The sequence below is a fragment of the Drosophila albomicans genome, chromosome 2R, assembly GCF_009650485.2.
Source record: "Drosophila albomicans strain 15112-1751.03 chromosome 2R, ASM965048v2, whole genome shotgun sequence".
Lineage (NCBI taxonomy): Eukaryota > Metazoa > Arthropoda > Insecta > Diptera > Drosophilidae > Drosophila > Drosophila albomicans.
Window position 1 is genome coordinate 26,069,419 of NC_047631.2, and position 25,574 is coordinate 26,094,992.

Consider the following 25,574-nt stretch of genomic DNA (forward strand, 5'->3'; position numbering starts at 1 on the left):
TTTTGGTACAAACAAAACTTTTTGAGGCTTTTACGACCTTTATGAATGAAACAAACAAAAACTTAGTCTTTATGATAAAATATTTACAACCTCAACTTGAGCCCGAAGCGAAGCGAAGCAAAGCATTTATAAGGAGGAGGAAAAGGTGAATTGAGAAGGACGACGGAGGAATGATTAAAAATGTAAGGGTAGTGTCATATTCATAGCCAATTTATGTGCATTCTTTGTGTGCACGAGAGTTTGTTAATACTTTACATACATATTATACTATACTATATATTCTATATATACTCCCCCTTCTATACTATATTGTATAACTGATGTGAGGTAATTGTGTTATACATACGCTGTTTCGATAGTAAACGGATATACCTGTGTTATACACCCACCCCTGTTTCTATTGTATACCAGATTTACTTGTGTACGAGAACCAAAATTAGAAACCCAGTTTTTCATTAGAGATTTAAGCAAGGATGATGATGAAGCGTGTTGTGTTAAATTTGTTTTCGCAATAATATCCCCCGGAAAGGCAGCAAGAAAAAATGTGTTTATTGCATATTATATAGTAGTATCATGTATATTTATTAGATTTATAAATCGTCGTATTTAACCGCTTATAAATAGAACTATTATTGCCACTTTAGTTTCTATTGCAACTATTAAAACTGAAATGAAATTACTTCACCACCAAGAAACCGCCTTGTTTTATTATTATTTTTATGCTCTTCTGAAATAGTTATATGTGGCTATGTAAGCCGTAAAATTTTCGTCACAATCCTCTGCCTGCAGGAATTCAATTTCTGGCGCCGCTTCAACCGGAATGTAAACAATGCTGCCGCGCGTTAAAGTTATTTCCTTCACCCCCTTGTCGGTCTTTAGGCGGAGTATGCGACTGCCAGCCAAAGTAAGGAGTATGGAACCATATGCTTGTATCTGCAGCTTGTACGAACACACGCTGTGCTTGATACCAACATGCATCACGGCAAAGTCATCAACAGGTGGCACAAACACCTGAACAGTATCATCGATACGGTATGGCATAAACAGCTTGGCATCGGCAGCTGCCCCATCAAATATCACCGAGGAGATTAATTGTTCCACATCCTTGTATTTCGGTGTGAGTCCAGCTCGTATAACATTATCAGAGCAGGCCATGCACTCCACGCATTCGCCATCTAAATAGGCGTGAATCTCATTGGCGCCCAGGTAAATGGCTTGACCGGGTTGCAAGCGCACTAGATTCAAGAAGAACAGACACAAGACGCCCACATCGTCGGGAAAGTCCTGATTAACCTTATTGAAAATATCCAGCAACTCATTACGCTTCAGCTCTAGATTTAAAAAGTAAGATACAAGTATGAAAAGATTAAAATATATTAAGATTTTAACACTAATCACCTGACTTATTATTCTTGGCTATCGCTTTGATGCACTTGGAAATCGACGCATCATCAGCTCGCATCATGATCTCATAGCAATTCTTCAGTGTCTCCGAATTGCGTTTCTCGTGCAGTTCATCCACAGCCTCCTGACCTATGAGCTCAGTCAGCGGCTGGAACTCGTCAATGTTGTCAATGATATCCTCCACTGGCTGGAACCCAACCAATGCCAAGAAAGGCGTAATAGCAATGCTCAGCTCTGGTTTGTGATTGTCATCCTTGTAGACATCGGGGCGCTCTTTATGCAGACGCTCCGCTTCACATTTATTGGGATGCACCTGAATGCTGAGTGCTTTTCGAATGCTCAGCACCTTAAAGAGATAGGGCAGATCTTTCTTGAGCACACGATCCAGAGTTTCGCCCGTTTCTTTCACAATGGAAACGCCACAGAAATGGGTTCCCATCCACATTTCAGCATAGGTTTCCGTCTCGTTCAGCACAAAGTCGGGATCGTTCGCCATAGCCAATTGGGCAACGGCCGATTGAATGCCCTGTTTGCCCCAATCATAGTTTTTAACCCATCCAGTCAGCTCCATGTTGGTCTTGGAAAAAACTTAGCTTGCTCCACTGCTGAGGTCAACCTGAAGGTGATAAGGAAAACATATGATTCTGATAGCTATTTTCTTATGGTGGGTGGCAAGCGTCACCCGATTAATTGCAGTTTCGATAAAGAAAAAGTTACTGTTGCGTGTAATTGTATCGATAGCACTTCTTACGTACTAGCCACGTCCCCACATTAATTAAAATTTTGGGTAACTTAACTTTTATGCCACAAAAAAGATTTGAATATATGTAAATGTTTAAAATCAGTCAGACAGTGTGACCGAAATCACAAAAATTACAAAAACCTTCAATAACATTTAAAATAAAATATTATTATTGTTATTTTAAACATTATTGCGAAATATTTATGGTTTTTATTATTTTAATATTCTTTTTTGACCACAATCTTGTGCATTTATACTTTGTTGCATAAATTAAAATTTTGAATTTAACGATAACATTATGTTAATTTCATGCTGTTAAAAGCTCTCGCGATATATGATGCTGATTACCGGCATTATTGGGCCATCTCTAGTGTCATAATTGTTCATCTCTAAAGACAACTTGCACTTTTACGCCATTTCTTTTAATTTTGCATTTGTTTTCCGTAAGGTATGTACGCTATCTCATATATTATTGTTTTGCCAGTTCGTTGGGGTCCAATTAGTTCTTTGTTCTGAATTTAACGTATTTAACACGGTGCTGAAGACTCGATCAACTTGCAAGAACCGTTGCCGATGCACCTTGCTTGCACGCACACGTATCTATGTATATGTGTGAGTGCTTGCTCCATCTGTGCAAACATTAGTTATGTTGTTGTATTTCATATACTCACATTTCACATACACATGTGTATGTATTTAATATGGTTAATAAAATGTTCGGTTTTTTGTTACATACACACTCACACATTTGCATTCAGAGTTTCTTATGAAATATTTCATCAAATATAAATTTAATCATAGTCAAAATTCGCAGTCATGTTGCTAAGTTGGAAAATTTGTAGACGCTGTCAACAACTGGGCAATCTTTGCCGCTTACGTTTACATTCACGTACGGTCAGCAATTTAACTGACAAACAGACAACACGACTTCTTCCTCGCCCTCCTTCCGCAATAACAGCAACAAATCAGAGTCACAGTGTATTAAGAACAACAGCGGCATTTTCAGCCGTTAATTACAGGTATTCCCCATGTTCAATTGATTTAATACTTATGTAAATTCTGAATTCTTTTCTACTTGCAGCACAAGTACAACTTTATCAAAACCAAGTCTGAAGATGGCCGCCAGCAAAACATCCCATTTTGTGCTGCCTAACACTCAGCCAATTGCCGATTTGGAGTGCAAAGGCGCCTTTCAAAATCTCACGGATAAGGAGAAATTGTATGCGCATTACTTCAGCAAAGCATCCTGGGATGGTGGTCTGATTGCGCTTATTCAATCGAGTCCGGAAGCACCGCTAATCTTCTCGCTGTTGCATCGCATTTTTGTGGCCGAAAAACCTGCCGAACTGAAAGTTAAGGCTTTAAAGGCTGGCGCCTCTGAAGATGATTTCACTGTAAGTTTTTTAGAGCTATAAAATCCTTAGAATACAATGTTCCTTCTTTGCAGGCATTCCTTGTCTACACTTGCGGCGTATTCGCCAATGCAGGCAACTACAAAGGCATGGGCGATAGCAAAATTGTGCCCAATCTAACCGAGGACAAGTTCGAGGCTATCGTACACTCCACGGCCGCTTATAAAGATGATGTGCGTGTGGCCAAAATCTATGAAAAGATTAAGGGATTGGTTTATGCGCTGGAATCGCGTAACGAGATTCTGGGCTTTGCACCAAATGGCGTTACCACTTATTGGTCGGATAACTGCACCAAGGAGGACTCGGAAATTGTCAACACTTGGCTAACATCCAAGCGCATTGAACCCTACATGTGTCGCACCTTTAAAACTGTTGAGAATGGCAAAGCTCTGTATGATATTAAACTGGGATCGGTTGCCGACTCCAGTAAGGAGGGTATTACAGTGCCTGTGGAGGAGTTTAATGGCCATAATTTCCGTGTTACACGTGGGGATTATCAGCCGCTGTTGCAGCGTGTTAATGCCAATTTGCTGGAGGCCAAGAAATATGCGGCCAATGAGAATGAGGAGAAAATGATTGAGCATTATGTCCAGGCGTTTGAGGAGGGTTCTCTGGCTGAGCATAAGAATGGCTCGAGATGGTGGATCAAGGACAAGGGACCCGTTATTGAGACCTACATTGGTTTCATTGAGACCTATCGTGATCCCGCTGGCGGTCGTGCTGAATTCGAGGGCTTTGTAGCCATGGTGAACAAAGAGAGCTCAGCGAAATTCGCTGAATTGGTTACTCGTGCCGAGAAACTTGTCGAGTATTTGCCATGGACGCAACCCTATGAGAAAGATTCGTATTTGAAGCCAGACTTCACATCCCTGGATGTGTTGACTTTTGCGGGCAGCGGCGTTCCAGCAGGCATTAACATTCCCAACTGTAAGAATAGTTTTAACACTTAAAAGCTTACTTTTACTAATGCATACTTTGCTTTTTAACAGACGATGAAATTCGTGAGGATGAGGGATTCAAGAATGTATCGTTGGGCAACGTGCTGGCCAACATTAATCGCAAGGATCCCATACCCTTCCTCTCGGACGAGGATCAAACACTCATGAAAGAGTACAAAGTGAAGGCATTTGAGGTGCAGGTTGGAATCCACGAGCTGCTTGGCCATGGCAGTGGCAAACTGTTTCGCGTGGATGAGAATGGCGCCTACAATTTCGATGTGAAGGAAGTGAAGAACCTCGTCACTGGGGAACCCATCACCAAATGGTATTTGCCTGGCGAAACTTATGATACAAAATTCGGTGCCATCAGCTCGTCGTATGAGGAATGTCGTGCTGAGGCAGTTGGTCTCTATTTGTCGCTGGAACGTGACATTCTGGAGATCTTTGGCTTCAAGGATGCCGCTGAACAGGATGATATTATTTACATTAATTGGCTGAGTCTCATTTGGAATGGCATGGGCGTTGCCTTGGAAATGTTCAATCCCAAATCAAAGCAATGGATGCAGGCGCATTCACGTGCTCGTTTCGTTATCATGAAAATGCTGCTCGAGGCGGGTGAAGATTTTGTAACCGTCAAGGAGACGGAAGATGGCAAGAATCTGCTCCTCACATTGGATCGCAGCAAGATCCATACGGTGGGCAAGAAAGCGCTGGGCGATTTCTTGACCAAGCTGCAAGTATACAAATCCACAGCTGACATTGAAGCCGCCTCCAAGATGTACGATCATTACTCGGAGGTGAATGAGAGTGGATCGCATCCATGGGCCAAGTGGCGTGACATTTGCTTGGCGCACAAGAAGCCACGCATCATTCTGGTGCAGGCCAACACCTCGGCCAATGATGGCAAGGTGGATTTAAAGACTTACGATGCCACACACGAGGGCTACATTCAATCGTGGATTGATCGTTATCCATCGACCGATATTGATAATGTGCTGGAGGAGATTGTTGAGAAGGACAAAAAGTATTTCCCGATTGCCTACAAAAACTAGAAACTGCTCAAAGAGTTTTCATTCGCATGTATATTCTAAAAGAAATATATAAATGTTCAAGATCTTTAGAGATATTTTTGCCAACAAAAAGCAAATATTTGTGACTTTGTTAGGGTTAAGTTTAATATGCTTATAAGTTTATTATTACGTAGTCTTAATCGTAATCGAATGTTAAGCCGCTGCCACGCAAATGCTCTTCGCTCCAGGCATCGAATCGAGCGGACATTTCATCGGTCATGTGATTGCGCCAATCGCCAATTTTGCCATTGCGTATGAATTTCGTGCCAGGCTGTGGCAGAATCTTCTCCAGATTGAGGGCCGCATTGCCACGCATGCTGTCGAACTGCAGATGATCGCAAATACGTTTCAGTGAATCTTCGTTGAGCAGCTGCGCAACGTTCAAGAATTGCGCACAACGTCGCACCACAGCAGGCAGATCTTTAATCATATCCTCGTACTTGATGAACAATACGTTGTCATCGTAGCTGCGCTTCCAGAAGGGCAGCACATGCTTCCAATAGGAGCCCATGGGCGTATGACCGCCCAAAAAGAGTTCCACGAACTGATCGAAATCCCCATTGATGCCATGCAAGAGTTTGCAGTAGTGATAGTAGGAGACACACAAATCCTTGGGATTACGTGCCGTATACACAATTTTGGGCTTGACGCTCTCAAATTGCTGTGGCAGCAGTTGCCAGGAGAGATGTGAGCGCGCAAAGCGAGGACGTGGCGAATTACGCACCAATTCAACTGTATTGCCAAGTGCATCGCTAAGAGATTCAATGTGGGATTAAGGAATCTCTGAATTGAATTGTTGCTACTTACGACACCCATTTATGATGATCCGTGCTGAACAACGCTGATAACTCAATCATGGGCGAACGTTGTGACAGTTGCTGCTTCGCAGCCTCATAGTCCAACTGATTACCCAACAGCCAGACCATTTCCTGTGCCCAAGTGGAGCCAGTGCGTGGATACGAGATCATCCACACATCATCCTCATAGATGGGCAGCTGGCGTATCGATTCGCCCAACTCGACGTACTTCCTTGGTATGATCAGACGATCGGGCAGCACTTCGACAAAGCAATCCTGTGCCGGGAATATGGCATTTGTGCGTTTCACAATATCCGCATCCAATTCGCGATAAGCTAGCTGCATCTTGTGTTGGCTTTTGTTACGTTGTCGTCGCCTCAGCTGGCTGCAGTCGACTGACGCTTGACGCCAAAGTGGAAAGTGAGCCCAAGCGTATTGTGGTGAAAGTGACGTTAACGGGAATATTCATCTAAGTTTTCCGCAAAGTTGAACTTGTTCAGTGCCAAAACCTGCTTCATGCACTCGAATGAATGGCTTGCTTGCTTGCTGGCGATGGATGGGATGGGAAGTGCATAAACTAAACCGATATTTGCGGAATTGGCCAATACAAATGTTGTTGGCGTTCACACACCCATAGACGAACAGATTGCGCTGAGCAAGTTAACGGCAACTTCGCTTTGTGTGATTAACGAGAAATGTGTTGAGAGAGTATCGTAAAGTATGTACAAGCTTTTATTGGTAAAAAGATAGACTCATGAAAATCTCGTAAATACAAACTCATCTTTCGGATCTATAGTAGTAAAAGATATTGCTGAAATCATATAAGTTAATGATCCACAATAATTTGTATTCGTTTATTATAACATCACCAAAATTTAACATAATTTCACCCAACTTCTTTCAAATACTTACCTTAAATGCTCTAAGATTATTATTATTGAAGTTTAAACTTTACTTCACCCATCCTAACAAGTTCCAAAGGTACTCTAGACTTTCACACTTTATATCATATTTGCTGTACACCATTTGAAAGTGTAGATTAACTGGAAAAGTTGCACAAATCTTAAACGAAGACTTCATGCAAACAAGCTGTACTTCAAGATGTCAGCAACCTTATAAAACTACTCAGTTCTGAGAAAATCTAATGTTGTTTAGTCGCAAACAGTTTTATCAAAGTTTTACCCATGACACTTATTAGAAATATAGTTTTTTCAAAGTTAATTATTCATTTCTGTTGGGTTCATTGACCATTAACAAATGAAAAGAAAGGGCATTAAATCGTTAATCTAACCATCGCTGAAAACCCTAAAGTTGTAAACAAGTTTCACTTAATGGAAGTTGTACGCTTAAATTATACGTATTAAATAATTTGTATGCTTTCAAAAAGTGTGGTTAGGTTTACGATTGAGGTTAGGTTTACCCATCAATTTGCCGTTAGAATTAAATTACCAATTAAATTAAGATTTATTGCAATTCGTAATACTATGTACACTTGAAATCTTGATCTCGATTACAGCTAATTCGTCTTAATGAGCACTCGTCTTAAACAGTCGGTTGTTATTAGCATCGTATATCGTAAACTACAACTCGTTGTGTACGTATTCTGTGGTCACCTTGGCTTCACCCTCATGGAATCCATTGCAGTCCACTGGATATTTGGCCTGCATTTGAAAGAAAATTGTTATTATAAGATTTGATGAAGAAGAATTGGTTGCGGATGTGGATGTGGGACTCACCTCGCAATTATATGGCGCATTGATTACACCAAATAGCGTCCAGAATGGTGTACCGGTTTCTGTGCTAATGAAGATCGCTGCACCCATGCTCCCGATCTTCACAATTTTCGGACTAACGCCGGCAATGAGAGCGCCAGCTGAAGTCGAAGAAGCTTGCTTCGATTGCTTTTGCTGCTGCTGCTGCTTCTGTTGTTGTTGTTCTTGTTGGTCAAGAGCGGCTGCATTTAGCTGGCAGAGAACATAGCGATCACATTGCGGCGACTTGGAGATGTATCTATAGGCGCGATGTACTTTTAGCACCGGTTCAATAACCTGTTTGTTGTTTATCGATGTTGAATTGTGGGTTGGATGCGATGCGTGCGCCGCGAAACAACACAAAAAGAGAAAATTGTAGCGTAATTAATTTAATTTGTGCTATTGCTTTAGATTATGTTAGTTAGTTATTCTAACTGCGCTTTGTTAATTGCCCAGCAACCTCAATTCGTTACTTACCTCCAGATTGAGTGTATCCGTTAATCGATCGCTAATCTCGGTGGCATTGAACTGCAGCAGGCCACGTGCTTGGCCCAATTTAAGCAGCTCCTTGGCATAGCCAACGGCTGGCTTCACATATTGACGCGAATCGATTTTCACATTCAAATGATGCTTGGCCACGTGGTTCAAGAGATTCGATATAGTCTCACTGGGGCGCGTCGGATCGAAATAGGTTTGCTTGGGATAACCTTGAGACTTTAACAGGCCGTTAAACATGATTTGTGCCGTCTGGAAATATCTATGGAAAGTGTGTCCAAAAAAAAACAAAAAAGAAAAAAAATGAAAAAGAAATGAAAAGAGAAGTACAAGAGTTAGGAAAGGAAAGAAAAAATGGCAATTGATGAGCTTATAATGATGACACAGCATGACCAAGTGAAAGGGCGCCTAGCTAGAAAGTGGAAGTCATTTCTTCTTTCGTTGTCTAACCATCATAATAACGATGATGATGACGACTTTGATAATGGGGCGTATGCCAAATACGTATACGTTATTGTGTACAAATATTTGGGTATTTGAATGCTACACAGCTTGCGTTTTCTATAAAGTTTGGCTGTCTGTCTGTCCGTCCGCAGTTTTCTAGGCGCACAACTCGCTGAGTTTTTAAGCTAGCTTAATGAAACTTGGTAAACAAATGCTTTAGTGCTGTAACTAATTGGTGTACAAGATTTGAATAGATTGGAATACCATAACATGCTAAAAATCTTGATAAATAAATAAGAGAAATAATAGAGTCAAATAATGTAATTTGTTTTTATAATTTCTCTCTCATACAGACATTTGTGAGCATGCTGCTAAAGAGTATTGAATATTCGGCCTTGCTAGCCTTACTTTCTTGTTTATATATTCAGTGTGACCCAAATAGCTGAGACATTCGGCATGCAATAATGTCGTCGTCGTCGCCGACTCCGGCTTGTACTTTGCCTTTGGCCCATTTCCGTGGCCGAAACCGGTTTCACAACACTCAACGGCGAACCAAACCAAAACTGTTCTGGCATGTTTATTTGTTTATATCGAAGCAAGCAACATTGTAACTGTAACAGACAGAGAGACAGAAAGACGCACACCCATAGTCGAGATCGGGATTGGAATTGGAGTTGGACTTGCGTGTGTGCTTTGTTGACCAGTCAGATTAGCAGCCAGGTTCTAAAATGTGCCAGCTGCAAAAGTGTGTCAAAAGGTAAAGCAAGCTCTCTGGCGCTTCCAACATGTTTGATGGCCAACAAACGCCAAACAGGTTGCAGCTAACGGTAATTTAACAGGCAACTTCCAAGAGTTGCCTGCAATCGAATCGAAATACATACGAACGAAACAAAAAAAACTAGAGCTGAGAATCGGCATCAGAATCCGATTCAGAATCATATCACAGCTAGGTGCTAAACTGTGCTCAACCGTTAGGAAAGCAGAACGTGATCAGCAATTAACACGCATGGAAAAACTCATACACATTTCATTCCCCTTGGACTTACCTCAGATAGTTCTCGGGATTGGCCAAATAGCTGGCCCAATCAGCCAAGTACAACGTAGCTGACTTGATCCAGCGGCGACGGAAGGATTGATTGTTCAGCGACTCAAAGAGCTTGTCATAGTCCAGTTTGCCATCGCGTCCCTTGAAGCCCTACAAGGTCAGGAAATACATTAAGGAAAAAAGAAGAGACAGGTGATTCAGTAAGATAATCGTAAAACATTTTTAGGGTGTAATAAACAATTTAGTGTGAACAATAAAAGTGTTTTTGAATAGCAGTTCAGTTAATCTATCGATCTAAATGAAAATCTGAGAAACTACTCCAATTGTGTTAAGTCACTAAAGCGTAGTATTATGTAAAACTCTTTTTTTAGCTTTACGATCTTAGCAATAGTAATAAATGTTACATATAAAGGGCACATTACTTAATTTTTTTTTTAGAATTAGCAACCTTCAACCTTAAGATATATTATTTCTAATAAAAATGTGTTTGAATATGTTAACTTTTAAGAATATTTTCGAAATAATGTAGAATCGTTTACTATGCCTGTATTGAAATTCTACTCTTAACTTTTAGAATCGTGGAGGTAAAGGAAGTTAAAGCTGTTCTTTGCTTTTGTTAGTATTGATACCAAATTTCAAGTCACTAGATTTTATAGGTATTTAGATCTAGGGGATTAAATGAGCGGTCAGACAGACAGACGGACATAAAAATCTGGAGTCTTTAGCACTTACCTTCATGATCTTGTTGACGCCTGACTTCTCGTACAGCGCATCGGCGAGTTCCGAGTTGGAGAAGTGATCCCACAGCACATGGGCATGCTCCAGGAATGGGGGCAACACCCAGGCATGACTCTTGTGACGCTCCTGTGTGCTCTGTCCCTCGGGGCCAGCGAACGAGCTCACCGCCTGCATGATCAAAGGCAGCAGACTCATGAAACCATTCTCCTGTTCGGGTTCTTCGGGCAGCGAACGCTTCTGGTCATGATGTGCGGCCTTCTTCTCGGTACCAGCTCCTCCTTGGGTGTTCATAAAAGCCGAGGCCACCTGCAGAATGGTGTCTAGACCAATGCCAGACTCGGAGCCACCGCCAGCTGAGTTACTGCGTTTCTGTTGGGTTCCCGCATCCTCATCATCGCTTTGTGTGAACATTTCCAGGACATTGCCGATGATGGCGGGATCAAAGCCACCGCCGCCGCCTCCACCATTGCCGCCACGTGCATTGCTGGCCAGCAAGCTGCCCAGACCGGAGAGGATTTGCATGGCGCCACCGCCGCCTCCACCACCGCCTTTGCCGTTAGCCTGCATAAAGCTGCCCACAAGCGATGCAATGCCCGCCAATCCAGCGCCAGCTCCTCCTCCTCCTCCGCCACCAGCTGCGCCGCCACCATTCTGATTTGTCAGTGCTTCCTGTATGAACATGGAGGCCATGTCGAGCAGTGGGTTAGATTCCTCCTCGGCCAGGTGGCCGTAGGGTTGGGCGCAAAGCAGCGCGAGCACAAAGAGCGCTCGTTTCATATACATCTTATTTTATTGTTTTTGTTAACGGGCAGGAGGAACTTTCACAATCACACAGACACTTGATTTTTCTATGCTTGCTGGCTGCTGCTGTAGTTATGATTGTTGTTGGCCAATTAAACAACGCGGCGACAACAACAACAACGCGACCGAAGACGCTTCACTGCGCAAAGCGACTCACTCAAGAAAATTGCAAAAATCCGTTTGATATTGCTCTTGCTTCTTCTTCTTCCACTAGTTGTTGGTCTTGTGCTTCTTCTTGTTGTTAAGAAGCGGCAGCAAATCGAGACGCGCAGCACAATAAAAACACAGCCAGCACAGCCGAAAACTTTCTTTCTTCTGTGGCTCTGAGTCAGTGTGTAACACTTCTTAAGCCAACTTCAAGTGTCTTTCTTTTGTGCCGGGCCAACATGTTGCAACCGCTTCTGCCTGCTGATGTTTGACTCTCCCAAAACTCAAGTTGGCAGCACGCGAGCGTGAGCTCTCTTTCTCTCACCACTCTCTCTGTCTTTGACACACAGGTGTTTGCTCTCTCCGTTTGAGTGCGCCAGTGTGTGTATTGTGTGTGGGCACTGCACAGTTCTTCTTGTCATTCTTTACGCCTGCGCTGTCCACGTCAGTTTGCTGCCCGCATACAAAATCAAAGGCGCACACTCGCTCACATAAATATATATGTATATGTGTGTATGTATGTGAGTGTGCGTGGTACGTTTGCTCTGTTGTTCTTGCTGTTGCCGTGGACTTTACTTTGTTTATATTTCTTTCTACCCACTTTCTTTTTACACAAGTTCATATTGTGTGGCTGGCGTCAATGTTTTTCTTTAGCGCGCTTCATGCAAACTTCTACGTGTACTCTTCACTGTTTGCATGTGTGTGTGAGCATTCACAATTTTGCAGAAAGTTTGCCATATGATTCTGATTTGTGGGTGAAGTGACAGTGACAGTCAGTCATCTGATGACAGGGTATTAAAGGTGATGTCAACAAGTTGATAACACACTTTTAATTGGAGATTAAATTTAATTGACATTAATATTACAAACAAAATTGCATAAAGGCATTAAAGAAGATTTTATTTCATTGATTTGAAGGTTATTCTTAATTTGTATTTAAGCGATGAGGTAGTTAAGCAGATAATTTTTTTTTTATTTTATAATTTAAATATAAACTAGAATCGAACATTCTTGCTCATCTATTTAAGATATAATTTTTTTTTCAATTTAGAGTTCGTACAAAGTATCAGCTTAAAGAGTATTCAATATTTTTCGTTACTATTATATTACAAATTTCAACCTTAATTTTTACTTTTTAATGCAAATTCAAAAGCTAAACGAATGCATAACAAATGTTGTTTCGTCTCTCGAAATTCTCTCTCACTCTCTGGTCTATTCGGATTTGTGTGCCACGTTCCATTTTCATTTCCATTTCCAGTTGGATTCGTCGACAAGAATAGATTACTCGCGTACACTGTGCCAGATCCATAAATTAATTAAACATCCACGGCGGGACGTCGACAGTCTAGTGGACACATCTGGCTAAACAGAAAGGTTGGATTGAGTATTTTCTGAATTCGACTCTGTGGCCTCTGCTTCTTTAAGCTCTTATAGATCCACTCAATGGTGCTCTGTAAACAAATAAAATACTGTAGAATTCTTCCGGAAATGCCTAAACAGATCAAAATGAATTACAAAAGAACCAGCGCCTGTCAAAGTTGAGCACTCTTGTATATTCCAAGCACGTCCTTCCAATCGATTCAAACCCATAAAATCGATTATCATTGAACTAGGCAACGCTCCATAGACATCCTGTTTGTTGGCCAGGACCAACAACGGAACCTGGGACATCCTTTCGTCCAGCAAAACATCACAGAGCTCGCAACGTGCTTCTGCAAGACGTGACACGTCCGTGCTATCAACGACAAAGATCTAAAATGCAATAGAGAGACAAAACTTAAGATTAAATCAGGCGGAATGGGGCTAAGATTTCGGAGAACATACCAAGGCATTGGTATTCGGAAAGAAGGTGTGCCACGATTGACGCATTCTCCATTGACCGCTCAAGTCCCGCATATGCACTTTCATGGTCTTGTACTTCAAGTCCATTTCATTTGGTTGGACCGTGGGATTAATGTTCTTCAACTTTGAAAATATAACAATTTTAATTGCAGAAGAACAAAACTTTATTATTTAACGATTTACGTTGATCTTACGGTTTCTTCATTTTTCATACAAAGGCGTCCAGCCAGCGTACTCTTTCCGGAATTGTTGAGGCCCAGGATGAGCAAGTTGAACTCGGGGATTGCCCTCAGCCGGAACTTGCGGAGATGCGTGGAGACGCTCTTTCGAAATTTGTTCATTCCTGATTTATTTTGGACTCAAAAATTGTGAACTATGGCTAAGGTACTACTATGATTTAAAATGACATATTCGGTAGTTTCCAAAATTTTTAAAACTAATAATAATAATACTTGTGTAAGCAATTCTTAATCTTCCTCCTCTTCTTTGATCCTCTATAAGTCAAACAAACGCGTTTAACCAATTTATAATAATTATTATTGCGTGTATTTTAATAGTTGATCAGTGCACGTTAATAACTTTCATCTTACATTAGCATAATAAAATTACGAGATTACTTCTTCATATTCTTGCACACCCAGTCCATGCCTTCCTTCAGCCCTGTGCCATCGACCGCAGTACAGGCCTTGATCTCCCAGGTGCGCTCTTGCAGACGCACTAAACCCATTTTCTCGGCCACTTCGGAGGCAGTCATAGCATTGGGCAAGTCCTGTTTGTTGGCAAAGACCAGCAAAGGGACCGTCTTCAGGCGATTATCCATCAGCATCTCAAAGAGCTCACTGCCTGCCTCAGAAAAACGTGTGCGATCTGTACAGTCAATAACATAGATCTGCAATTAAATATAATATAATATTAAATGTTTTTTTTTTTTTTAATGTTAATTGTTTAGCATTTACCAAAACATCTGTATTAGCAAAGTAATTCTTCCAATATGGTCGAATCTTCCATTGGCCACCAATGTCCCACACATTTAGCTTGAAGCCATCGGCGGCTACAGACTTGATATTAAATCCCGCTGTGGGCGTTACCTGAGGATCAGACGAACGATTATTGGGAAAGCAAGAACGTATCCGCTTCACAATACTCACAGTTGTTATGTCCTCGGATGCCAGCTGCTTCAGAATTGTTGTTTTGCCGGCATTGTCCAAACCAAGCAGCAGAATCCGAGCTTCCTTTTCCGGATTTGGTCGCAGTTTTCGCAGCAGCGATAAAAGACCCTGAAAGTTGCATTCAAAATTGTATTTTAAATTCCGATTGTGTTGCGACATTATGCAATCGATATCGAAAGCACATTTAATCGATTCATGATTTGATTGAATTAACATAGGAATATATCGATTTTAACATTTCTGTTAGGTAAACATTTTGATTTACATGCGCGCGAAGTGTTATTTCTTGGAGTGTAACTTTATTAAATAGTCAAAAATAATTTATAATGGTTTAAATTCAATAATAAAGAGCTGTTTTTGTTTTTGAGTATACTTCTTATAAAATTAAAGTGTGTTGAAACGTAAGTGAATTTTGAAATGGAAATTGACCAAGCCGGACAATTCTGTTTGTGTTCGCTGCTATTTTTTTACATTGCCGCCTAATGTTTAATAGCTTTTGTATTGAATTTTCCGTTTTTGATTTTTTTTTCCTGAAAATACTAATTTGTAATACTTTAACTAACGGAAATGTGATTAGAGGTAACTCGAATTTTGTTCAATTAAATCGATTTTAAGTTTATTTATTTCTTATTGAAATAATAAACTGCTTATAAATACGCGCGTTTTAAAACAATAATAAGATGATTATGTTTATTTTCAGAAAATTTCTTCGCGTATATTGTTTTTTTCAAGGCAATAGTAAATAAATAATGATACTTTCTATTTTAAATAGAAACCTATCGATATTGCCACAGAGCTTCAAAAGCTATTCGTCGATAGTGCCACCTCTAAGCCACACACTTGACGATTGTCATGACAACCGATTTTAATAAACAAATTATATTTTTCGGAAAATAATAATAGTCTATATAACTAGCTTTAATTGCCGTTTGCAAGTGTACAATAACAAACCGCGATGTCGTGAGTTATTAACATACCATTTCGTATCAACAAAAAACACGAATTGCGCAAAACAAACGATCAGTTTAGTGTTTTTTTTATGAAGAACACGATTCGGGCAAATTGGTGAAAAATAAAAAAACTACCACCGACGACAACATTACAGGTGCAATGCTATCTAGCAACTAAATAACTCAGTCGACCAAACAGTCACAGGTAGCGGGGTGTCTCCCCGCTCCATCCCCTGCTCTAATACAGACTGTGCTCGTCGCTGCGCAACCGCCGTCGCCGTCGACGTCGCTGTCGCCGCGTAGCCGTTGAGCAAGCGGAAGATGAGGAGACAGTTACTATTTACGGGCTTCAATGCATTCGGGCAACACAAAAGCAGCAAGAACAGCGACCGCACTTCCGGTCGCTATGTTGCCTTAACTGGTTCGTATTTTGTTAATTAAAACATTCTCGCATATTTTAAGCAACAAAAAATCCTTAAATTTTAGAAATACAGTTGCCCGCCAATGCAACAGACAATTGGCTTGTTGCGCTCAGCTGGCGTTACACAGCTTATGCTACGGGCTCAAAACTATGGCTGATGGGATTACTCGATGCGGCGCCGTGTGAACAACTGGAAGTGGAGGCACCTTCGGCTATAAAGGCGTTAGCTGTCTGTGATACACATTGTCTAGTGTTGCTGCAGAATGGCGAGCTCTATAAGCTGCCAGCCAAGTTGGACGGAAAACTGCAGCAGCTTAGTCTGGAATTTCCTCAGGTTGCTCAAAAGCGATCTATATTTGGCGAAACCAAAACAAATCCTAATCTAATCACTCACATTGCCTGCGGTTTATATATTAATGTGGCCATCAGTGCGGCGAATATGGTCTATAGCCTGCCCAGCTGTTTGCATCAGTTTCCACAGTATCCGTGGCGAGTGCAACAGTTGGAGTGTGGACAGGAGCATGCACTGCTGCTCAATGGCAATGGCGATGTCTATAGCTGGGGCAATGGACTGTAAGTAGAGTTGTTGGCTTAAAGATCATTGTATATATTTGGCTTATTTTGTTGCAGTCGCGGACAACTTGGTCAGGTGACACTTGAAGTGGAGGAGACGCCACAACTAATAGAGGCGTTGGCTGGCATTAAAGTAAATCATTTGTTATCTTCATAACATTATTTGCATAAAGCTGAGTCAACATTTCTTTTAGATAACTCACATTGCCGCTGGTGGCTGGCACAGTGCGGCAATCTCTGCTTTCGGTGATCTCTATACGTGGGGCCTAAATTCTAATGGGCAATTGGGTATGCGCGTAATGAAACCAGATGGTATACTAAAGGAGCCTACGGTTTATCCATTGCCCCAGCTTCATGATTTGCCTGCCTGCTGTGCAGCTTCCGCTGATGGTGATGAATCTGCGGATCAATGTGATCCTGTCAAAGTCATTGCAGGCTCACGTCACACAATGCTTATGCGTAGTTGTGGCCGCCTTTGGGCCACAGGCTGGAGTGCCCATGGACAACTGGGCAAAGAACCGAAAAAGCCAGCGTATGTTGATGCTTTTGAAGTGGTCTGTGATAAAGCCAGCGACAGTAAGTATCATGTTATCTGTGGCCCTTGGGCCACATTACTTGTGTTATTAAAATAAATATTTTATACTAACTAAATGTTAACTTCTAACTAAGAGAGGGCTATGACCATGGAATTTGTTTGATAAATGTAATATGGAATTATATAAATATATTAAAATGAGAAATGTGGAGCTATATAAAATTATGGAGTTCTGAAAATATTTAATAAAAGAAATATGCTACGATCAGGACGTTGATCTAATAACTGAGAAATATATTATGGATTTAATAATATTCAATAACTTCTGAAGGTTTTTCCATTTTAAAAACAGCCGCGCGCTTGCACCAACTAAAGCTAGCTGCTACGACACTGCAGTTACTCGTATAGTCGTCTCTTTCACACCGAGTGTGTGTCTGCGCTAATGCACTCGCAAAGTTTTGAACCATTTAAGAGCCGTTACAAGTGTAATGGTTCATGTCTAGGCTAGATTTGAAAATAATTTGTATTCAAGGAATAGAAACATGTTTTATTGAGCTGCTGTGATTTATAAATGTATAAATTATTTATATTTATTTTTATAATATTACAAATTTAATTTTATTAATTTCACTTTAATTCAAAACCAGTTGCATAATACCCATTCATATCATTGCTTACGATATTCGCATTGATCCTGGATCTTGTTTTTGTGCCCTGCATTCGCTTTCGCCCCAATTCACGCTTCATGGAATCGTTTGGTATTTGCTTTGTCTTATTTGACTTTTTATTGCCTATCAAAAGTAAACAGGGAACGTTGGCGTCGAGTGCAAAGCACAAATTATTTTGTCTTGGGATAGGTCCGAGGGCGATGTGCCATTGACGCTCGTTGTCGTTGTTTATGTTTTTGTTGTTGCTGTTGTTGCTGCCGAGTCGTTTAATCAGTAAATTTTATTTTTAAAAATGTTATTAAACAATATTTGCTTTAGCAAAAGTCAGACATGCAGTGCAATAAACTTTTCAGCACTTGTAGATCGACCGACACGACGCGACAACTAAATCTCGAATGTGACGCACAGACGGTTTGTCGCTGTGACGGGTTTCGTGGGTATTTTCTTTGTCTCAACTTTATGGGTAGCATTACTTGATAGCATCGTTATTATTATTGAAACTGCAAGGAATGCCAATTTAAAACCAAAAATATACATAAGTATTGGTAATCGTGGTAATTATATTTATGGAGTGCGGTTGTAATATTTAACCGCTTAATTTCTTTAACAGTTTTTGATAAGCAGTCATTAAATATAAGTAGGTTAATAATTTTAGGTCTAAGAAGTTTACTTATTTCTTGGTACAAATCAGATAAGATTTTGGATTTATTGTTTTCGGAAAAGTTTTTGTTTTCTTTTGAAGGATTTTTGTTCTATTCTATATAGGGAGTGATTATAATATTGAACTTTTTAATTCAAATAAAAAGATACAAATTTATGAGGTAATGATTTTGAGATTATTTTATCTAGTTGTCAAAGGATTTATTTTAATTATATTTTCTGTTGCCTTATTGACTTATTTCATAGATTATAATAGATAATGCTTTTGTGATTTCTTTATTTACTTGTGATGGATTAAATTTTTCATTGTTGAAAGAGTTTCTGTAAAAAAGCTGTAAAAATGTGAAGGATTCAAATTTACCGGGAATTTTTAATTATATTCCGAATAGGGAAGAACTTTTTAATTTGAAATTTACAGGGAATTTTTAATTATCCGAATAGGGAAGGTATGGTAGATGAATAAAATAATGGTATAATATAGTAATTGTTCAGCTCTATTTTAATCAATCTCAGCCATCACTCCTCCAATCTCATTCCCTCAGTTCGTTGATATTTCGATTGTAGCGCCCTGAATGGCCAACATAGTCGATCTGCCCACTCTGGTATCTATATGCCTATCTCTATAAGCTGTACGGCGAGTTCAACGTTTTTATGTTATTTGCCAAATGAAAAAGTAAAAACAAATGTTTATCTTATAACGCACTGTGAGCTGCACAAGTCGTGAGTTTGCGAATTGTCAGTTGTTGGTTTCAGTGTGCAGTGTGCGTTCGGTTCTTTGGGGATGGCGGGGAAGACGAGGCAAACAGAATGCGGTGCGCAAATAGGTTTTGCTTTTGGGCTTTACATTTTTATGAGCGCCATTTTTGAGTCAACTTTGTTATCAACGAAAAAAATAAGACAAAACGTAGAAGGAGAAACTGCATAGAGAGAAAGAGGAGCGAGAGGCATTTGTCATTTTTAGGCCGCAAAACTATTTGCTACCAGCAATTGGATGAGTGAGAGTAAAAGAGAGAGAGAGAGTGAGTGCGAGGTGTGTGTGAAGGGGGTAGAGCGAGTTCAAGCGCCTGGCTCAAGGCGAATGTGTGGTTGAGTTTCCGTTTCTTTAGTCGCTTATCAGGGAGCCACTTGAAAAGTCCGAACCAAGTACAAAAAGTGCTAATTGTAGCACTCCCCACTGTTTATCTCTACTATGTGTGTGTGTGTAGGTGTGCGTGAGCGTATGTGTGTGCGTTCATGTGGTTTTCGTTATACAAAAATTGTAATTCATGCGTGCCAGCAGACGCCAAAGTTTCAACAGAAATCAGTCAATCATAACCAAAAAAAAAGAGCGAAAAAAAAAAACGCTGACGCAGTTTGTTTGCGGCAGCGAACGTGTTGTGTGGCATGCAACGCTGCCCTTAAGGGCGACTCCTGTGCTGAGCGGCATGTTTGCCTCGCGCAAAGACTGCGAGCTCTCATCACATTTGTAGCCCGCTGTTGCTTCTACTCCTACTCTGTCTCCTCCTTCTTCTGATCTATCTTGTGGCGCCCAGGCTTATTTGCATTTGGGCGAACATTGACCACAGGCGAACTCAGGCTTCTCTCTCTCCATCTCTCTCTCTCTTTCTTTGCTTCACCCACTCTTTTACTTCTCTATCTCCCACTCTTTGACTGCTGCACAGTCGAGCCAACTAATCATCACTTTGTTTTTGCGCTAATGACTTGCCTCTTTCCCCTCTCTCTCTCTCTCTGCCTTTTCGCTCTCTGCTGTGTCTCTCTATGGAGCTTGTAAACTTGCATTAAGTGCAAAGAAAAAAACAGCATATAAGAAGAGCTGCAAAAAAAAAAAATAGGTGGGGAAAAAAACGTGTTCATAAAACGTTTTGGCATCCCAAATGTACCAAATGGATGTGAAAGAGTCGTCGACGCTCGTCCCCCGACGTGCCATAAAAATTATGCATGAATGTATTTGCTTCATTTTACACACATTCACACACACGCAACACACACACACACTCATCATCATATTCACATTCCTGCCCAAATAAAAAGTTGCCCTCGACTAGCCCGAAAAAAAAAAACGCAAAACGCAAAACGAATGAAAGAAAGAGATAGAGAGAGTGGGAGGGAGCGAGCGAGCTAGAGAATGTATGCAGCTCAGGCAGCGTCGCATTTTTACGGCTCCATTCATGTGACGACGGAAGTGTCAAGTGGCTGTTGGCAACTCGTCGACGACAACCAACTCTCATCCTGCGCGTCCTTTTCGTCAACGTTGACGTCGCCGTCGCCGTCGCAGTCACCGTTGCCGTTGCAGTCACACTGGCTCTGCTCTGCATCGAAAATGCCGTTATTGTTACCAGTTGTCTAGAGCGTCACCCACCACCTGATCCCCATAGCTCCCTCTCGCTCTCTCCCACCCACAACGTGTCTACGTGCATTCTGACTCTGCGTCTGCCGTTGAGTGGCAAACTTTTCTTCTTTTTATACCCGCCAGTCATATAGTGTAAAAGGGTATTCTAATTTTGTAAATGCTAAGTCAGCTAATTTCTGTCTGTTTGTATCACCGTGTGTATAGGCTTCTTCATCTCAGAGACTTCGAGGGATAGAGACACCAAATTTGTTGACACTACACAGATTTATTTTTTAAGATATGTGAGAATTCAAATAACAACAAACGATTATTGATTTTATAAAATATAAATATATTCAAAAGTTTATTATAAATTTAATATTATTTAAATTAAAAATAAAATGTTAACGGATTGTGAACATATAATTAGTTCTTTAACTTTAAGCAAAGAAACTCAAAATATAGCTATCATGTTAGAAACCTTTCCAGGTATCTTAAAGTCGAGCACACCCCAGTGTTTTTACTTTTTTTTGTTGCATTTCTCATATGCTATCGTATCGTTCCGGCTAAGTATGTGTTTCGTCTTCGTCGTCTTCCTCTTCTTTTTCTTCACCTTGTTCTTCTTCTTCTTCTTATTCAGCTACTGCTCTTTCTACTCCATTTTGTTTATTTTTCGTATTCTACGTCATTTTTATATGCCCTTCATTTGGGTGGCTTTTGTTCTTTTTGGGGTACAGTTGTGTTTGTAGGGTTAAGTGACAACTCGCCAAATGCTTCGCACATAAAGCTTTTCAAATTTGTTTACAAGGTGATTTACCTGAAATCTGTCTGCAGTTTTTTTTTCGTTTTATAATTCGTTAAATTCTTTTCTGCTTTGTGTGTATAAAAGATGCGAAGTGTGTTTCTTTTTTTTTGTGTTTCTATATTATACGTATTTTAAATAATTGGAATTAAAAGTAATATTTTTTTACTATTAATTTTCCTATTATTCTAAAGTAAAAGTAATAGTATTTCAATAATTTTTAAAAAGTTTTAAAGCCTTTATTCTTTTTTAGTTCATACTTAAAGGGACTGAAATATTAATAATTTGATAATTATTCCTTAGTATAATTGAGCTTCTACTTTACTTTATTTACAAAAGTTGCATGAAACTTTTCTTTATTTTCCATACTTAAAATAATTTTGAATGAATATTTATTTCTTTATTTCTCATATTTTACAAAATTCCGATTTAAAATTTTTGATTATTCATCATAACAAATTTCTTTAGTAAATAGCAATATATGTTGAATTTTTGAATTACACAAATGGGTTAGGAACGTTTTTCTCTCTGTTCTATACATCAAATGATTGAAGTTTAAATACAATTTATCATAATTTTTTTTTAGAATTGTTGCAATGCCTTTTTATTTATTTTCTGAACTTCAAATTATTTTAAATTTAATATTTATTTCTTATTCATTTTGTCAAAATTCTTTTGTAAAAAGTAATCTATTTTTGATTTTTGCATTATAAGTATGCAATTGCCTCTTAACATTCCAGTTAAGTACTTAAATAGCTTCGCTCTTCACAGGGCACATAAATCATTACCCTATTGCACAAGAATGCTCTTGAAAATTCCGTTGGGCGCACTTAATTGCGTCCATAATGTGTGTTAACGACTTGATTGTCCTGCAAAGCAAAATGCCCAAATAGTAACGATAGCAACAGGATTACATGATTATGTGGCGACTAACAGGGAAGAAGGGAATCTCGGTTCCCATGCCACAAAACATCCGATTCGTGGCTGTGAAACCGAGAACCGCTTTCACTTTCGAACTTTCGGCTTGCCACATCCTCCGTTGGTTTGGCAGCAGCTGCTGTTGGTGTTGCTGTTGCTGTTGCACATTTGCATTGCGTCTGTGCGTCTAATGAAATTTTGCTGGCAGCGGTCAGTGTTGGGTTGCCTCCGATGTCGGATGTCGGATGCTGGATGGCGACCTTCGACTGCACTTTTTGGCCAAACAAAAATGCCCCAAAAAAAAGTGAAAAAAACTCGAAGCCCATTCATGGCTGCAACCATGGAAGCTCCCTCTGTCTGGCTGTCTGTCTGGCTGCCTGTTCGTGTGGCTGCCACACTGCCGGCTGTTATTTTTGGCATCGCTGGCATCGCAGAACGTGCCCAGGCCGGCATCGCGGCTGTGGTGTATCTATGGCATTGGGACGACACACACTCTCTCTCTCTTTCTCCCTCTCTCCATGCTGCACGTTGTGGCATTGGCATTGGGAAAAAACTGTGGTATGAGGCATCCTCTGCTGTTGTTTTTGTTGTTGTATTTTTGGCATGCTGTTTGCCAATTGCTGGCACATTGCGTATACGTAACGCGCACATCTATTTTTGTTTGTGTGCTATTCGGTGATTCATGTCGGCGCAGCCTTAATGCGCTTAAGGGATTGCAGCCAATGGGCCACTGTAATCACTTCTAAGAAATATGGCTCAACATGGCAGCAGTCACTAGTGAAGTTGAGTTATCACACTTAAATGTTTCGCTGACAATTGCGGAGTATGAAGTTGTACTCTATATGGAAAAACGATATTAAAACTGAGTACAAAGTTTATTGATAACAGATAAATACTAAATTTAAATTAAATATATAAATATACAAATAGTTTATATTACTTTACAATCTAACAAAATTTTGTGTCATGTTTCTTACTTAGTTGTTTATTAAATTAGTCTATTAAGTAGAAAATGTCAACTTAATTAAATTACAGGATATCATTATAGTTGATGTAACATTTATTCAACGGCAACTCTTGGATTTCTTTTGTCTGCTTAAGAGAAACTTTCTATGATTCATCCTGAAAGTAGGTCTTTGCTAACTTAAAAATATATAAAGCTAAGATTTAATATGCGAGAGAAGTTTATAAGGTTTTCGTTAATAGTTTTGCACTTTTCTAAAAACTTTATATTATATTATGCTCTGTACCTTGTTTTTAAGAATAAACTGCTAAATTAGTTTGTCCACTTTTTTGTAATAAATTAATCTGTTTAAGTAGAAAAGTTAGTACAACATTTACTTTCCAATTATTATAATAAAGTGTTTAAATTAGTAAACAAATAAATAAGATTAGCATTATAAGTCTTCGAGTATTTCTAATTTTTCCTTGTGTTGTGGATTTGTCTTTAAGTTTTTCTATCAGACAGATTTTAAATAAAAGAAGAGAGAAGAGAAAAAAATTTTTCTATGATAAAAAGGAATGTGCACTTCAATAAATACAAATTTGGAATGCATTAAACCATTAATCACCTTCCAACTAGCTTAACATACATGTTATGAAAGAATTTCCTGCTTAATTTTTATTAATGTACAATAATTAAATTAGCTAACTTTAAGGAGGAATATTAATATTATTATGAAAATGCACTGGTAATTTGTTAGTTTATTGCTCATTTGAATTGCGAATTTACTTATTTATATTTGCACTCTCCTCATCGCAATAAAACAATGTGTAATTTAAGCAATATAGTTTTCTGGTTTTCAAGTTTATTTTTATGATTTTTTACAGCGAGAGCCGCATGTGCATATAAAATCATGCATTATTTATACCCCAAACCAATGGCAACTCAATTGGCATCGACTAAAGTCTCTAGCTGAATTTTTACGATGCGGTAAGTGCGACTATATACATGATTATGCATATACATATATTTATATGATATATACTTTAGTTATCTGCACTTCGTTTTGTGCTGTCTGACACCCAAAAACGAAAAAAGGAAACTGAAATTCGTTAAAAGTGTCTGTCTTGTACCTTCTTGTCTGCTTTTGCGTTTCCCAGTGTCTATCTAGCTGTCTGTCCTTCAGTCGTGTCTATTCGATTGGCCGTAATGTAATATGCGCTTAGGAGCAAAAGCTTGTAGAACATTTCACTTCCCATGGTTGGGTTAAGTCCAAATGCCAGCACATTCGATTTATGCTTCGATACTATTTTTATACCAGCTATCCATAAGGTAGAAGGGTATTATAACTTTGTGCCGGCAGGAAATGTATGTAACAGGTAGATGGATGCATCTCTGACCCTATAAAGTATACATATTCTTGATCAGCGGCAACAGTCGAGAGGATTTAGCCATGTCCATCCATCTGTCTGTTTGTCTGTCCATCTGTCTGTCCGTCTGTCCGTATGAACACCTAGATCTCAGAGACTATAAGAGATAGAGCTATACATTTTGTTACATCACTTGTTATGTTTGCACGCAGATGAAGTTTGTTTAAAATTTTTGACCCGCTCACTTCCGCCCTCACAAATTGGCAACTCTAATAATAAGTGAAATTTTATAGCTAGAGAATTTTGGTATATACTCGTTCAATAAAAAGACTATAGTTTCTTTGTGATTTCTGAAAATTTGGTTTGGATCAGATAAAAATTGTCGAAGTTATTAACGAAATACTTTTGTAGTTGCTTTGGCTGACAATCTGGTATATTTTGCACTCTATGGTATATTTTGAATGTGGTACCACATCAATATACCAAATATACCATTTGACACATTTTTAGTATTTTTATAATATATTATTTTGGTATATTTTGAGAATTATACCGGCCGGGTATTTTACAGTTGAGCACACTCGACTGTAGCTTTCTTGTTTTTCTTTTT

The 25,574-nt window shown here is 39.5% G+C and overlaps 7 protein-coding genes across 14 annotated transcripts; 2 read left to right on the forward strand and 5 right to left on the reverse strand.

Moving 5' to 3' along the window:
• Positions 1-13: 13 nt before the first annotated feature.
• Positions 14-2,585, reverse strand: LOC117576603 (mannose-6-phosphate isomerase). 4 transcript variants are annotated; one of them, XM_052008257.1, is made up of 3 exons: positions 2,495-2,585; positions 1,399-2,020; positions 14-1,331 (listed from the first exon to the last, which is right to left on the reverse strand). In XM_052008257.1, the coding sequence occupies exons 2-3, from the start codon at positions 1,973-1,975 to the stop codon at positions 718-720; spliced, it is 1,191 nt and encodes a 396-aa protein (XP_051864217.1). In that variant the 5' UTR covers positions 1,976-2,020; positions 2,495-2,585; the 3' UTR covers positions 14-717. The 4 variants fall into 4 exon arrangements, with proteins under 4 accessions (XP_051864217.1, XP_034117390.1, XP_034117392.1 ...); XM_034261499.2 differs by lacking the exon at positions 2,495-2,585 and adding an exon at positions 2,160-2,290; XM_034261501.2 differs by lacking the exon at positions 2,495-2,585 and adding an exon at positions 2,122-2,261.
• Positions 2,465-5,610, forward strand: LOC117576601 (dipeptidyl peptidase 3). Of its 3 annotated transcripts, none has more exons than XM_034261496.2 (5): positions 2,526-2,594; positions 2,948-3,165; positions 3,228-3,540; positions 3,594-4,485; positions 4,548-5,610. In XM_034261496.2, exons 2-5 carry the CDS (start codon positions 2,963-2,965, stop codon positions 5,546-5,548), a joined length of 2,409 nt encoding a protein of 802 aa, XP_034117387.1. In that variant the 5' UTR covers positions 2,526-2,594; positions 2,948-2,962; the 3' UTR covers positions 5,549-5,610. The 3 variants fall into 3 exon arrangements, with proteins under 3 accessions (XP_034117389.1, XP_034117387.1, XP_034117388.1); XM_034261497.2 differs by having other exon boundaries at positions 2,579-2,594; positions 2,961-3,165; XM_034261498.2 differs by lacking the exon at positions 2,948-3,165 and having other exon boundaries at positions 2,465-2,594.
• Positions 5,611-5,687: 77 nt separating this feature from the next.
• Positions 5,688-6,974, reverse strand: LOC117576604 (luciferin sulfotransferase). Its single transcript, XM_034261503.2, has 2 exons — positions 6,374-6,974; positions 5,688-6,318 (listed from the first exon to the last, which is right to left on the reverse strand). The coding sequence occupies exons 1-2, from the start codon at positions 6,706-6,708 to the stop codon at positions 5,703-5,705; spliced, it is 951 nt and encodes a 316-aa protein (XP_034117394.1). The 5' UTR covers positions 6,709-6,974; the 3' UTR covers positions 5,688-5,702.
• Positions 6,975-7,803: 829 nt separating this feature from the next.
• Positions 7,804-11,969, reverse strand: LOC117576606 (uncharacterized). The gene is made up of 5 exons (XM_034261505.2): positions 10,831-11,969; positions 10,100-10,248; positions 8,592-8,871; positions 8,100-8,411; positions 7,804-8,024 (listed from the first exon to the last, which is right to left on the reverse strand). The coding sequence occupies exons 1-5, from the start codon at positions 11,617-11,619 to the stop codon at positions 7,944-7,946; spliced, it is 1,611 nt and encodes a 536-aa protein (XP_034117396.1). The 5' UTR covers positions 11,620-11,969; the 3' UTR covers positions 7,804-7,943.
• An 862-nt stretch (positions 11,970-12,831) lies between these two features.
• Positions 12,832-14,027, reverse strand: LOC117574984 (ADP-ribosylation factor-like protein 3). 2 transcript variants are annotated; one of them, XM_034259054.2, is made up of 4 exons: positions 13,810-13,950; positions 13,609-13,749; positions 13,300-13,536; positions 12,832-13,235 (listed from the first exon to the last, which is right to left on the reverse strand). In XM_034259054.2, exons 2-4 carry the CDS (start codon positions 13,711-13,713, stop codon positions 13,101-13,103), a joined length of 477 nt encoding a protein of 158 aa, XP_034114945.1. In that variant the 5' UTR covers positions 13,714-13,749; positions 13,810-13,950; the 3' UTR covers positions 12,832-13,100. The 2 variants fall into 2 exon arrangements, with proteins under 2 accessions (XP_034114945.1, XP_034114944.1); XM_034259053.2 differs by having other exon boundaries at positions 12,836-13,235; positions 13,821-14,027.
• Positions 14,028-14,140: 113 nt separating this feature from the next.
• On the reverse strand, positions 14,141-15,884 carry LOC117574985 (ADP-ribosylation factor-like protein 3). Of its 2 annotated transcripts, XM_034259055.2 has the most exons (4): positions 15,773-15,884; positions 14,775-14,903; positions 14,583-14,714; positions 14,141-14,515 (listed from the first exon to the last, which is right to left on the reverse strand). In XM_034259055.2, the coding sequence occupies exons 1-4, from the start codon at positions 15,773-15,775 to the stop codon at positions 14,240-14,242; spliced, it is 540 nt and encodes a 179-aa protein (XP_034114946.2). In that variant the 5' UTR covers positions 15,776-15,884; the 3' UTR covers positions 14,141-14,239. The 2 variants fall into 2 exon arrangements, with proteins under 2 accessions (XP_034114946.2, XP_051863611.1); XM_052007651.1 differs by having other exon boundaries at positions 14,583-14,903.
• A 2-nt stretch (positions 15,885-15,886) lies between these two features.
• On the forward strand, positions 15,887-24,570 carry LOC117574983 (RCC1 domain-containing protein 1). Its single transcript, XM_034259049.2, has 5 exons — positions 15,887-16,166; positions 16,232-16,739; positions 16,797-16,872; positions 16,934-17,315; positions 24,482-24,570. Exons 1-5 carry the CDS (start codon positions 16,067-16,069, stop codon positions 24,568-24,570), a joined length of 1,155 nt encoding a protein of 384 aa, XP_034114940.1. The 5' UTR covers positions 15,887-16,066.
• The last annotated feature ends 1,004 nt before the right edge of the window (positions 24,571-25,574 follow it).

Excerpts from the sequence above, each read along its gene's own strand:
- LOC117574983 (XM_034259049.2), top strand. The coding sequence starts at position 16,067 with ATGAGGAGACAGTTACTATTTACGGGCTTCAATGCATTCGGGCAACAC. Across the intron at positions 16,740-16,796 it reads TATAGCTGGGGCAATGGACT|TCGCGGACAACTTGGTCAGG; the intron begins GTAAGTAGAGTT and ends ATTTTGTTGCAG. Across the intron at positions 16,873-16,933 it reads AGGCGTTGGCTGGCATTAAA|ATAACTCACATTGCCGCTGG; the intron begins GTAAATCATTTG and ends CATTTCTTTTAG.
- LOC117576604 (XM_034261503.2), bottom strand. The coding sequence starts at position 6,708 with ATGCAGCTAGCTTATCGCGAATTGGATGCGGATATTGTGAAACGCACA. Across the intron at positions 6,319-6,373 it reads GATCATCATAAATGGGTGTC|CGATGCACTTGGCAATACAG; the intron begins GTAAGTAGCAAC and ends TGAATCTCTTAG.
- LOC117576601 (XM_034261496.2), top strand. The coding sequence starts at position 2,963 with ATGTTGCTAAGTTGGAAAATTTGTAGACGCTGTCAACAACTGGGCAAT. Across the intron at positions 3,166-3,227 it reads TTTTCAGCCGTTAATTACAG|CACAAGTACAACTTTATCAA; the intron begins GTATTCCCCATG and ends TTCTACTTGCAG. Across the intron at positions 3,541-3,593 it reads CCTCTGAAGATGATTTCACT|GCATTCCTTGTCTACACTTG; the intron begins GTAAGTTTTTTA and ends CCTTCTTTGCAG.
- LOC117574984 (XM_034259053.2), bottom strand. The coding sequence starts at position 13,967 with ATGAACAAATTTCGAAAGAGCGTCTCCACGCATCTCCGCAAGTTCCGG. Across the intron at positions 13,537-13,608 it reads TTCCGAATACCAATGCCTTG|ATCTTTGTCGTTGATAGCAC; the intron begins GTATGTTCTCCG and ends ATTGCATTTTAG. Across the intron at positions 13,236-13,299 it reads TGACAGGCGCTGGTTCTTTT|AGCACCATTGAGTGGATCTA; the intron begins GTAATTCATTTT and ends ATTTGTTTACAG.
- LOC117576606 (XM_034261505.2), bottom strand. The coding sequence starts at position 11,619 with ATGTATATGAAACGAGCGCTCTTTGTGCTCGCGCTGCTTTGCGCCCAA. Across the intron at positions 10,249-10,830 it reads GCGTCAACAAGATCATGAAG|GGCTTCAAGGGACGCGATGG; the intron begins GTAAGTGCTAAA and ends CTGACCTTGTAG. Across the intron at positions 8,412-8,591 it reads CGGATACACTCAATCTGGAG|GTTATTGAACCGGTGCTAAA; the intron begins GTAAGTAACGAA and ends AACAACAAACAG.
- LOC117576603 (XM_052008257.1), bottom strand. The coding sequence starts at position 1,975 with ATGGAGCTGACTGGATGGGTTAAAAACTATGATTGGGGCAAACAGGGC. Across the intron at positions 1,332-1,398 it reads AGCCAAGAATAATAAGTCAG|AGCTGAAGCGTAATGAGTTG; the intron begins GTGATTAGTGTT and ends TTTTAAATCTAG.
- LOC117574985 (XM_052007651.1), bottom strand. Across the intron at positions 14,516-14,582 it reads TTGCTAATACAGATGTTTTG|ATCTATGTTATTGACTGTAC; the intron begins GTAAATGCTAAA and ends ATTTAATTGCAG.